Source organism: Miniopterus schreibersii, assembly GCF_964146895.1.
Source record: "Miniopterus schreibersii genome assembly, chromosome: 11".
Lineage (NCBI taxonomy): Eukaryota > Metazoa > Chordata > Mammalia > Chiroptera > Miniopteridae > Miniopterus > Miniopterus schreibersii.
This window is the reverse complement of record NC_138111.1, coordinates 25,265,587-25,278,117: the sequence shown is the minus strand read 5'-3', so window position 1 is coordinate 25,278,117 and position 12,531 is coordinate 25,265,587. Positions and strand designations below refer to the sequence as shown.

Sequence of the window (12,531 nt, the reverse complement as noted above, 5' to 3'; positions counted from 1 at the left end):
AGCCTTCCAGGAAAGTCCATCCTTAATTTTGTTTTTGATTCCCTAGTCACCAGATACCATGTATATGCTGAAGGCCAGCAATCTATAACCAGCTCAGACCTCTAACTTAAGATCCTAGTAAGTATATCTGTGTGGCTGCCCTGTGAGCATCCCAACTCCTATGTCCAAAATTAATTCACTCTCTTCCTTTATTGCAAACCTGCCTCTACCTCACCTCAGTGTGGGTCATTACTATGCAGCATGCTTCTGAGACAGGAACTTGGAACTTCCCTCCTCATCAAAACCAGTTTATCAATTCCTGTTGATTTTACCTCCCAATTACCTGTAAAACTGATACTTTGTTTGTTCCCAAGGCCCTGTTTTCGGGTCCTCCACATTTCTAAGTATTCTTATAAGTCATTAATCTTTCTCCTCCTTATTTATTTTCTCCGCTACAGAATAGTGATGTTCCTAAAATGCAGAACTAATCATTTTGTCCCCCTATTTAAAATCCCTCCAAGGCCCCACATTACTTCAGTCAAAAATGCAAACATTGGCATAATATGATAGACTTTTCTGGATCTGTCTCTTCCCACCTCTGCCACCCCTATCTTTCAGTCCTTAGCTTGGGGCCTTTGTTCAGTCATGTCCAGCCACTTAACTACCTGGAATTCTCAGAACCAGCCATAAACTTTTCTCATCACTCTGGATTTTACACTTTCTGTTCCCTTTACTTGGGGCTGATACCTTTTTCCATTCTCTACCCCCCTCCACCACACACACACACACACACACACACACACACACACACCCTTTTCCTCCTTGCCTGGCTGATTCTATCTTGTCCTTTGGGCCTCCCTTCATCTGGGAAACATTCCCTGATGTCTTCCCTGCAGTGCGTTTCTGACTTCCTGTGTTCTTATAATATTCTGTGCTTTTCTCTACCATCGCTGTTATTGCCCTGTATTATAATAGCACAGAAAGTATCCAGTAACAATTTATGGAATAATCTAACAAGTGTAAAATCTGAAAATCTATTTGAATTCACAGGTGAATGAATCATCTCACAGTAATCTTCTACTGTGCTCTTGTAGGTGAAGATGCTAGAAGCAGATCTGGTTTCAAAAATGCTACGAGCTGTTCTGCAGTCTCATAAGAATGGAATAGCATTGCCTCGGCTCCAAGGAGAGTACAAATCCTTGACTGGAGACTGGATCCCCTTCAAGCAGTTAGGCTACCCTACATTAGAGGCCTATCTGAGAAGTGTGCCAGCAGTTGTCAGGATAGAGACCAGTAGATCTGGTGAGGTAAGGAGGTAATCGTACGTGTCAGAAAAGTTGAACCAATTCATAATTGCCTGTCTGGCCCGTTCAGTCTCATAACTGTGATAAAAGTCAAAATGAAAAGTGCTAGCCAAGCCCTGGCTGGGTGGCTGGAATGTCGTATCATACACCAAAAGGCTGCAGGTTCGATCCCCAGTTGTAGAGCTTTCAGAAGGCAACCAATCGATGTTTCTCTCTCACATTGATGTTTTTCTCTCTCCCTCCCTCCTCACTCCCTTCCTCTCTCTAAAAACCAATTAAAAAAATATCTTTGGATAAGGATTAAAAACTCCTGCTAACTAAGTGGTTTGGGATTGGTAGTGATAGAACAGCATCCAAACACAGCCTAGATTCTGATTATTGTAAAAATTCCTTCTATTGTAAAAATAAGATTTTAGCCATATTAAATAATAAATTTTAAAATTAAACATCCAACAAAATTAAACGTCCAACAAAATTAAACATCCAAACCAGTCTCAACATCCAAACAAAATAACTGTACTGGAGACCTTAACTGCCTAAATGTCACACCCACCCATTATAAACCTGCTACAGCTGTTTCCCCAGGTCACTAATGACCTCCTGACTACCAAACTAACAGACACTTTTAAATTCTTATTATCTGACCTCATGTCTATTCCTACTATCTGAACCCTAGTTCAATCCCTAATTATTCATTTAGCATTTGATTATTGCAGGGCCCTCCCTATCGTACTCCCTGACGTTAGGCCTTTCTCTCTATAGCCTGGTCTTGCCTTCACACCAATATGATCATATTATTCCGTAAGTTCAAATCCTTTAGTTTCTCTAGAATAATATTATATATTCATATTTATGTTCTCTGGAAGAATATTTTGTGTATAACATGGACAATTTGTTGGTAGCAAGTAAATTTTATATTGCACATACCCTGTGACCCAAGTTTCACTTCTTGGTATCTGCCCAATGTACAGTATGAAAGATAATGGACAAACCATCACCCAAAAGGCAAGCAAAAACACCCCCCCCCCCCAAACAGTACATATTTCTGGGTACATTTCTATATATGCAAATACACAGAACAGATATGAAGTATTTCTCACCCAAACTTGCCATAGTTATTCCTCTGTTTGCAGTATGTATGGGAGGCAGTGTGTGGAGGAGGGAAAAGGGGCCCAGGATCGGGAGAGTGGTCAAAGGGGAGGTTCACCTAATCTGTAAGAATTTCTATAAGGAGCAGGTATAAATTAATTAAATATTATATTAATAATAAAAATTTCTTCAGCGTCCCTGATTGTCCCAGAGAGATCTAAGCTGTCCACTTGGTACCGTGTAATACATCCATCATACTACTTGACACAGTGTTTTCTGTTTAGTCTCTTTGTCTCTCTCTTTCCTTCATAAGTTTCTTGAGGATAAGAGAGTGTTTTTCATCCCTAATAGTTGGTGCTTAATAAATGTGCTGAATGTATGAATGATAAAATGTTGGAATGAATTAGTAAATTAGTTATGCTACATATAGTTACTGAGCTACAATTTACTCTTTATTTCCCCATTTTCAACATTTTTAATGTTTCCAGGTTTTGACTGTTAGAATAGCCCCTGTTGCACATATTTGGATATGTAACTTTTTCTTCTTTTTAATTATAGTATTGTAACATATTAACAGGAATAGAAATACTGGGCCAAAGAGTAGGAACATGTTTTGACTTGTTTTTGCTTTCCTGTTATTGATTTCAACTTAGAATCAAAGACTTACATACTAGATGGGGCTTTAGAGATGATCTAGTCCTAATGGTCTGCATACTTTTGTCAAATATATTTTTCAAATATCCTATATGTCACATCAATTTTTTTTAAAGATAAAAAGCTCACTTGCTGTGTTTTAAGCAGGAGTAGAGGGTCCCCGCCCTCTGCCCTGCCTAACCTTCGCACTCTTACCACTGTGAGGCCCCTGAGGCACCTCCATGGAATCCTATGGCTCCATTGAACACTTTGAAGACCCCAGATCGAAGCCCTGTAAAACCCTATTTTACAGCTGCAAATACTGACATTAGGGAGGTAAACTGATTAGCCCTAAATCACCCAGCTAATCTGTGCAGTGGCAAGACTAGGATTTAGTGGTCTTTGAAAGGTAATGCAGCATAGCAGTTACGAGTACCTACATTGGATTCAGAGATAGCCTAGCTGTGTAACTTGGGAGGGTTGCTAACTTTACTGAGCCTCTGTTTTCCCATTATATAAAATGGAATAAAAATATCTCAGATTATTATGAGACAATATATACAGGTTGGGGCAAAAGTAGGTTTACAGTTCATATGGAAAATAATACAATAATAAATGTAAGAATAAACTGTTTTACATACTCACAACTGTAAACCTACTTTTGCCGCAACGTGTATGTGTAGATCACAGATTTCTTTTGGTTCACTTGTTAATCCCATAGTACCTAGCACATTGTAGATTCTTCATAAATACCTGTTTAAGGAATAAATGAAATTTCAATTTAAGCAGATGATTATTCAGTGTGCTAGACTGTACTTGATTTCTCTGTAGAGAATATAATTCTCCTCTAACATCAAAGAGACATGAATTTTGCATACAGCTTGATTTAGGACATGTAAACTCATTAAGATCCACTTTTAAAAATTGGCCTCTAGGCACCAGTGTGTCTGAGAAATGTCTCTCTTCTCACTTTACCTCTCATGAATAGACTACCTGTTACGCTGTGGCCTGCACAGAAACTGCAAGAATTGCTCAGCTTGTGGCTCGTCAGAGGAGCTCTAAAAGGAAAACCGGGCGGCAAGTTAATTGTCAGATGAGAGTAAAGAAAACCATGCCATTTTTTCTAGAAGGTAAGGTCTTTTCACATGCTAAAAATTTTAAGCCTATTAATGAATACACTGACATCTGGGGTTATGGAAATATTACTTGTATTCATGATAAACACATATTTGTTAACATTCTATATGTCAAGGATGAAATCCTGAAGCTGTTATTTCCATTTGAAATTAAGTGAATATGATGAGCGTGATGTACTAAATGAAGTAATTACTCAGTGTGAGATAGCTCAGAGTAGATTTTAATTAAGCTTATGGCAAAATGTGGTCTTACTCTTTCAGATCATTTGAGGGACAGCCTCATCAGAGTGTTGGATGAACCAAGAATCTATGATTTAATGTCTTATTATCAAATCATGCCTTTTAGTATAAATCCTCTATTAAAAAACATGAATTATATAGTAGACAGAGTGTTATATAGGCAACTCAGCCTGTGTTTACTGAACACTCATCTCAATGAGCTTTTAATCAATGCTAAAATTTAATTCTTAAGAAATAGTTCAGTGGTAATAGAAAAGAGTAGATGAAAGAAGGTGAAGAGATTAAACAACAACAACAACAAAAACCTATATACCTATATAACATACAGACACTGACAACAGTGTGATGATAGCCAGAGGGAAAGGGGGTGGGAGGTAGGTGGAGGTGGGCAAAGGGGATTGAAAGAGACTTTGCTTGGGGCAGTAGGCACAAGACGCTGTATGCAGATGATGTTTTGTTGAGTTCTACACTTGAAACTTATATGGTTTTGTGAACCAATGTCACCCCAATAAATTCAATTTTTAAAAAAGACTGGATGCCTGAATGCCAGAGTGAGCATTTTATGTGAGTGAGAATGGCAATGGAGGGCTTTATATTGAGACTTGAACTCAGACCTCAAATGATGGGAAGAGTTTGAATTGATGGAGGAGAGGTGGAGGACTGAGATATGGGGGAGTGTACTGCCTTTGTAAGAATATGAGGTGGCTACCACTGAAGTGTTCGTTGGTAAGTAGAGGGAAAGTAACTGGCTAGTCTAGTAGGTAAAACCACATTTTGAAGAACCTCATCTGCTAACTACCAGTCTACTCTTCCCCTCCTGACCAATCCTCAAGTGGCAACTTGTTCAAGTTCTCACTTACTGCTCTGAGAATAGAGACCCACAGAAAACACCTGGACAGGGGCATGACATAATGAAGCTAGGGTTTTGGGATGCCAGTTGATTCCATTCTGTGTATCTGACTTCATAGGAAAACCAAAAGCAACTCTCAGACAACCAGGATTTTCTTCAGATTTTTCTATCAGCAAAAAACCTAATGCAACACTGTCAAGAGACAGAGGAAGCTCTCTTGGAGTTAAGTCTGAGACTGAATTGCCGCCTTACACACTACACACACATGCTGGAAGTGAAGTATTCAGAGGTGTTCCCATGCAGAGGCATGTGACCATGCCTTCCAACAACAGGTATTTGCGCTTTGTCTGCCTAAAAGAAGTTTAGTGAGCCTAGGATAAGAAATGTTAAACATGCATGTTCACAGTAAGAAGGAAATACTTTGTCTAATGTAAGTTCATATATAGTAGAGAAATTCATCCTTACTAGTAAGTCCACTTTTCTGGCTGCATGAATGTATTTCTCTGAATCTCTCCATTTTATATTTTCTCCACATTTTTTGGTACTCTTTCCTTGTGAAATTCATTTTAAAAGCTCTCACAAATTGTTCTAAGATTTTATTTCAGTATAACTTACAACTTTTTGAGAACCTTTCTTATAATACATTTTGTTAAGTTTTAAATAAAATCTGATTGATTTGCACACTCCACTGTGCTCCAGAAATTGATCCATAATTATACAGTCACATAATATATCCATGCATCAGAATTCTGGACTGGCAATAATAACATGACCTTAAAGCCTGAGTTTGGATGCTGTTTTTCACAAGCCAGGAGAAGTAGGTGAAATTATTTCACCTTTTGGAGCTATGGTGTCCTCATTTGTACAGTGAAAATGTTAACTAGACGATCTCAAATTTCCTTTCTGTCTCTGAATTTTAAGGTTTTATAAGGTCACTCAGGTCAGCAGACTATGACCCATAGGCCAAATCCAGCCATTGCCTGTTTTCTGTAAATAAAGTTCTACAGAAACACAGCTACATCCCATTGTTTATGTATTGTCTGGGGTTGCTTTTGCACAATTGCAGAGTTGGGTAATACCGCAGAGACAGTGGCCTGGAAAGCCTAAAATATATACCATAGGACCTTTTACAGAATAAGTTTGCCAACTCCTGATACAGATGAATCAGTATTACCTTCTTCCATCTATTTGTGCCTTTATAAAACAAATTTTATTGTATCAAATTCCTTTAATTCAGTGTTCAAAAATTCTGTTTTGTGTAAAAGATAGTTTCCCCCTACACAGGCACTCTCCCACCCCAATACTAGAATATTTAGAAAGAATTTTTTTAAGTTAAGTAAAAGGCTTTTAATTTAAGTAACCCTTAAATATTTGCCATGGTAGTATATATTTATGGTTAATGGTTAATATAATATTGATAAGGTCTAGAAAATACTTGGATCTTGACCCAAAGCTTTAGTTGGGTTCAGTATGTGACTGAGGTATGATTGTCTCCTCTGGTTGCATGCCTAATTTCAAAGTCCCATTTTTTAATTGAATCTATAAAATGAGAGCAAAATCAGGCATCCTGGATTGTGGGGTCATGGGAGCATTCTCCACCCCATGATCTGGTGTCTCCTCCTGTCCCTCACCTAGTGGCACTGGGTGGCCCAGGTAAGTGTCTTCCATCCCTGCAGGTAGCACCAGCAGTGATTGAGTGGGGACCCCCACCAGCAGCCTAAATAGTGGACCCAAGTTGGTGCTCTCTGACCTGCAGCCTATTGTGTTTCTACCCCTCCCACCTAGCAGCACCAGGCCCAAGGAAGTGCATTTTGCTCCCAGGAGCAGCACCTGCAGAGATCAAGCAGGAGCCCCTGCAGCAACAGGTGAATGTACCAGACCAGAATAGTACCATAAGGGCCCTGAAAACTAAGTTATCAGTGGAACCACAGCCTGCAAAAGTGGACTCAGAGCTATGTGCTAAACCTAAACAGGCTAACTACCTGCTAAAATAGGATATTTAAATAGGATCCACAGTTTCCTAACATGTGTCCTGATGTCCAGGATACAAAATAAAAGCTTTAAAAAATCACTTGTTTTACTAAGAACAAGGCAAATTACAACTTGAATGAGAATAGATAATCAACATACACCAACACCAAGATGAATCAGATGTTAGAATTGTATGACAGGGATTTTAAGACAGCTGTCTTAAAAATGTTTCCATGAGCAATTGCAAGTATTTTTGGGGAAAAAAGAAAAAATTGAAAAATTCACCCAAGAAATAGAACATAGAAAAAAGAACCAAATGGAAACTATAGTTTTGAAAAATGCAGCATCAAAATAAAAAATGCACCAGATGAGCTCAGAATGAATATGACAGAGGAAAGAATTTGTAAACTTGAAGATAGAACAATAGAAATTTCCCAGTCTAACACCAGAGTAAACAGACTTCAAAAAATCAAACCAAAACCAAAAACAGCCAACAAAGTCTGAGAGCCATATGCGGGGGAGGTGGGTGGGGACGACTAGCAGAGCCTATGTCTAGGGAAAATGAGAAAGATCTAATGTTTGTATTATCAGTCTCACAGAAGGAAAAGAGAATGGAGCTTGAATGAGTATTTGAATGCGTAATGGCTGAAAATGTCTCAAGTTAGGCTGAGGACATAAACCTACAGATTTAAGAAGCTTGGAGAATTACAAATAGGACAGATTTAAAGAAACCCACACCAAGACACCTCATAATTAAACTTCTGAAACTGAAGCAAAGAAAAAGTCTTAAAAACAGCTAGAGAGAAATGATGCATCACCTCTAGGGGAATACCAGTTTTAATGACAGTGGGTTTCTTATCCACAGCCATGGAGGAGAAAATGGCATATTTCTATAGTGCTGAAAGAAAAAAAAAACTGTCAACCACAAATTCTATATCATTCTATTCATTCCTACAACACTCACTCTTCCTTGCATGTACCAAGCACTGCCCTAGGCAGTAGGAACACAGGTAATTAAGACACTTGGAGTCTAGTGAGGGAGACAGACATGAACACAAATTATTTCTGTCTGTGTGTGTGGTTTATTTCTTTGTCCTCATATTTGGAGAAATCTTGCTGCATATATCCAGTATAATTCATATAAAAATTACTTTGGTGAGCGAATGAGGTGGGGAATCTTTAAGTACTTATTTGAGTAATCCCCTTTCTGGTTTGAAAAGCCACTTTTATCATGTGCTAAGATATAATGTAAATTGAGTGTTTCTAAGCTCTCTACAGTTTTACTTCTCCAACTATTTTAAATGTTGTAACTTTATAATACATTTCAATATCTGGTGCTGCAAGTCTTTCATTTTTTAGTTATATTCCAAAATAGTCTTCATGTTCAACTGTTTATTCTTTGCATGTTTTTTTTTTTTTTAATTGCTTGTTCCTTGAAGGTGATTAATTGGAACTCTGAGTTGCAAGTTCTTTTATAGTCCTAGTTTAAATTTAGCTTTTAATACATTTTCTCTGGGTGAATATAAAACTTGAAAGCTGAAATCAGTTATATTTTCATTTCAGCTCATTTTGGAATATTTTAATGACTTGCTTTACTCTTCAATGCCAGAGACTTTAATGAAAAGTATAGTGTTTAAAACTTGGTATTAACTTTGCTATTTTAATTTTAATTTGCTTTTTTTAATACCTTAGGTTTAACCCAAAATCATCCCTTCCACCACCTTTGCAGATGCATCTCTCAAGAACCTGTACTAAGGAAATGAGTGGTATGTTTTCTAAATATTAGCTTTATGATACATTTTGGCTTCTGGAGCCTCAGAGCCCCAAGAAAACGATCTGGTGGTGGCTTTTGACATTTGTTCTCACCTTCTCCTGCTTGGAATGTATCTTTCCTCCCCTCTTTCCTAATTTCTTTAAGTTATGAATTTAAGTGCTCTAAAGAGAAAATAATACCTCCAAGGATATCATTTTTGTTCTGACTTGAGACCTTCCTCACACCAGACCTATTCTGTTTCAATTCCAAGTGTCACCTGCAGAGATAGTTGTGTCTCTTGTCACCTTCTCTTGTCACCTTCTCACTCATTAAGGGTAAGATTTAATAAACATAAATATGGGACCTAAACTCATAAAATCATTTCAGCTACTCTGCCATTCAAAAGCTGGGACCCTAAACTGTGTGCAGTGACTACTAAGCATTTAAATGAATATAAATGATTCTCCGGGTTACAAACTCCAGAGGGGGCTGTTAAGAAAACAGTTGAAGACAAAATGGAAAGTCAAAGAATCTGAAGATTAGAAATGTACCCACTTGTCATCTTGTCTCCTCCAACCCAGATGTAAATCCCCAGATGTAAAGCCCCACCTGAGAGACACACAGTTTTCAGAATTAGCACTTAATGTTGCATGAAATTTAAATGTGATTTTAAAGGATTTGCTGCTTTAAGTGTAATTCTTACTGAGTTGAAATCATTTTTCCCATAAGAACACATCTCCAGTATTTCTTAAAGAAATTAATTGAACAATATGATTTTTGTTTATGTCAATTACTTTTACATATGCATTTTCTGAAACATGACTACTGTATTCAGTAAAGTGGTATACCCTTTCAGAGGTTGTAAATCCTTTTAAATTAGAATAAACTTTCCCTGCAGAACCAAGGACTTATTCAGTAGGATTGCAATTTACCTAGCAGCTGGTATGCATCTTTTATTTTAACAGGCCTTTTGGACTTTATAACCTGAGGAATCATTTATATTTGTATTTAGATGCTTAGTGGTCATTGCACACAGTTTAGGGTCCCAGCTTTTAAATGGTGGAGTATCTGAAACTATTTTATGAGTTTAAGTTTCATATTTATGTGTATTAAATCTTACCCTCTAATGAGTGAGAGGGTATCACGGGACACAGGTATCTTGTGTGCACACTTATACACAACCCCTCATGCCTGCTGACAGCCTAGGCTACTTCCTTGATTTGTCTAACAAATGGTACAGAAGCTAAGTGACTCCAGAGGCCTCACAGAGCAGGTGCATTTGCAAAGACTCCCAACTGTGCATATCTGCTGCTGACACTCTCTAAGCAGAGTCTGGCCAGTTCTGAGAAACTCATCTTTTTTTATGGTATTTTTATGTTATTATCTGGGAAGAACTTAAATAAATTATCTCTGCCTTTAATAGGAAACTTAGATGGGCATCCTGGGCCCTTCTGTTCGCTGAGTCAAACTAAGACTCAGCGAGGCTAGGTCTTGCTCCCTGTGGTGGGTGAAGCAGTCAGCAACCAGCTATCCTCGAGGAACAGCTCACCCTTTTGCTTTCTGGCCTCCTCAGAGTCTAGTGTCCTCAAACCAGCCAGTGTGTCTATACCAGGCAGTTTAAAATAAAATTAAAAATTGTTGAATCCCAGCAGAAATCCTATATGATTAAAATATGAACATACTTTGCTTATAGTTGGTAATTTAAAAAATACTCTGATCTGTATTCCAGTAAAATTTAAATATGATTTGTTATGAATTTCACATTCTTAAAATAACAGAACTATCAGCTATCGAGAACACTCCAATTTCTTTATTGTCTTAGGATGTTAACTCAGGCACTCTAAATTTTAAATAAAAAATAAATGAGTAAGAGAACTAGTGAACACTTTATAAATGTTCACTTATGAAAGATAAATGATATAAACTGGGGAAATAACAAATCGTTAAGCTATCTGTGGGCTTCAGACCTTTTATTTACATTTATAAACTGAGGCTAGGATGATTATTGTAAGTGGATCATTTTTTTGAACTTCTGTGTATTGCCAAATTATTTTTCTCATTAATAAAGGGGAAAATTGATCACATCTTAAACCTGGACAATTTATTATTTTTTATAAAATGTTCTTTGATCTTACTGTTAAGGCGTGTAACATGCCTTGTGGAATATAGCTTTAAATTCAGCTTTGCATATAAACCATTATTGGCTAAAATTTAACCTTCCTTAGTTGTAGTTAGAAAATAATTGGCTACATAATGTTTCATTATTCTTTATGAAGCAAGATTATTTTGATGTTTAAATTAAATGAAGTACCCTTGCAAAATAAAGGGTCTAGGATCCCTCTGTGGATGGCTGTGGACCCTGCTGGTTATTTCATGGTTAAAACTCGGAATGAAGTTGCCCTGGTCCTGCTTTGTCTCATACAGCTCCCTTCTAATCCCTTCGCCCCCACAAACCTGAAGTAAAACAGAGCCTAAAGACAGTTATGAGGTAATGGGAATAATCTAAATTAAGCATTTTGGTTAATTCTATATTTTTTTGATTTAAAGATAATTTAAATCAGACTGTTGGAAAACCAAATGCCATGCCTCCTGCCTCTTACCCTTGTAAAATGGACGAGGTGCAAAACCGCATAAAGGACATGCTGGCCAAGCACAGCAATGGCATTTGGATGTCTAAGCTTCCGCATTTTTACAGAGACTTATATAAAGAAGAGCTTAACCAAGGAGTTTTACAACAATGTGAGCACTGGCCTCACATCTGCACGGTACGTTTCTCCTTTCTCCTCTCCCGATGCTTCCTCCATTTCCCGATTTGGGTTATTAGTCGTATCACCTTTTATCCAGGGAGCGTGAAGCACTTTACATAATACTGCTTCATTCTTTTTGATCTCCAAGATTAACGCATATTTGTTCTTATTTATAGGAGAAGTATGTCAGGGGTTAAGGACTGTGTGTGTTATGATTGCTGTTTTTATATTTTGTCTTAAATTATTTTTTTACCTATTTAATGTGTGATAAAAGGTATACCATTTTGTATTGAGCTGCTACCAATAGATACTTATAGCTTTGCCATTTTAATAATGAACTTACTGGTAATAAAACTCTTTATTAGCCTCACATTTTATATGCCTGTTCTTGCCCATTTTTAAAGACATTCAGCTGAACAATTCTAGTTATTTTGTTATATGATATATTACTAATATAACCAATATAACTATATTAGTATATATAATGACATCAAGATATATTATATAACTGTACTAATATAGCTAATATATAACTAAATGTATAATATATTTAATCTTTTTAGTTATTTTAATTATTTATAAAATACTTTATTTTTATTTTAAAATTAATATATAGGGTTCAGATTTAAAATTTTTACAACTTGGAGGAAAAAAATTGAGAAGTGAGTTAGCATCAATTTCCATACACATTCCTACTGAGAATCTATTATTATAAAGTGATAGATCAGAATAGTTTACTAGAAATCTTAGTTCAGCCAGAGATAGAGATGACTAGATTCTTAAACCAAAGTAACTTTTAGATGATTCTTAATGCTTTATACAGAATAGG

At 36.9% G+C, this 12,531-nt stretch overlaps 1 protein-coding gene across 3 annotated transcripts in view; it reads left to right on the top strand.

The window, feature by feature from the left end:
• Positions 1 to 12,531, top strand: part of TDRD7 (tudor domain containing 7) — a 53,712-nt gene that overhangs the window by 7,452 nt on the left and 33,729 nt on the right. For 2 of the 3 annotated variants that reach the window (XM_081152178.1, XM_081152179.1), the window contains 5 exons: positions 1,074 to 1,286; positions 3,994 to 4,135; positions 5,350 to 5,563; positions 8,895 to 8,968; positions 11,503 to 11,720. In XM_081152178.1, the coding sequence (XP_081008304.1) occupies positions 1,080 to 1,286; positions 3,994 to 4,135; positions 5,350 to 5,563; positions 8,895 to 8,968; positions 11,503 to 11,720 (855 nt within the window). In that variant the 5' untranslated portion in view covers positions 1,074 to 1,079. Of the gene's footprint in view, positions 1 to 46; positions 118 to 1,073; positions 1,287 to 3,993; positions 4,136 to 5,349; positions 5,564 to 8,894; positions 8,969 to 11,502; positions 11,721 to 12,531 lie in introns of all 3 variants that reach the window. The other variant, XM_081152180.1, reaches the window with a different exon arrangement.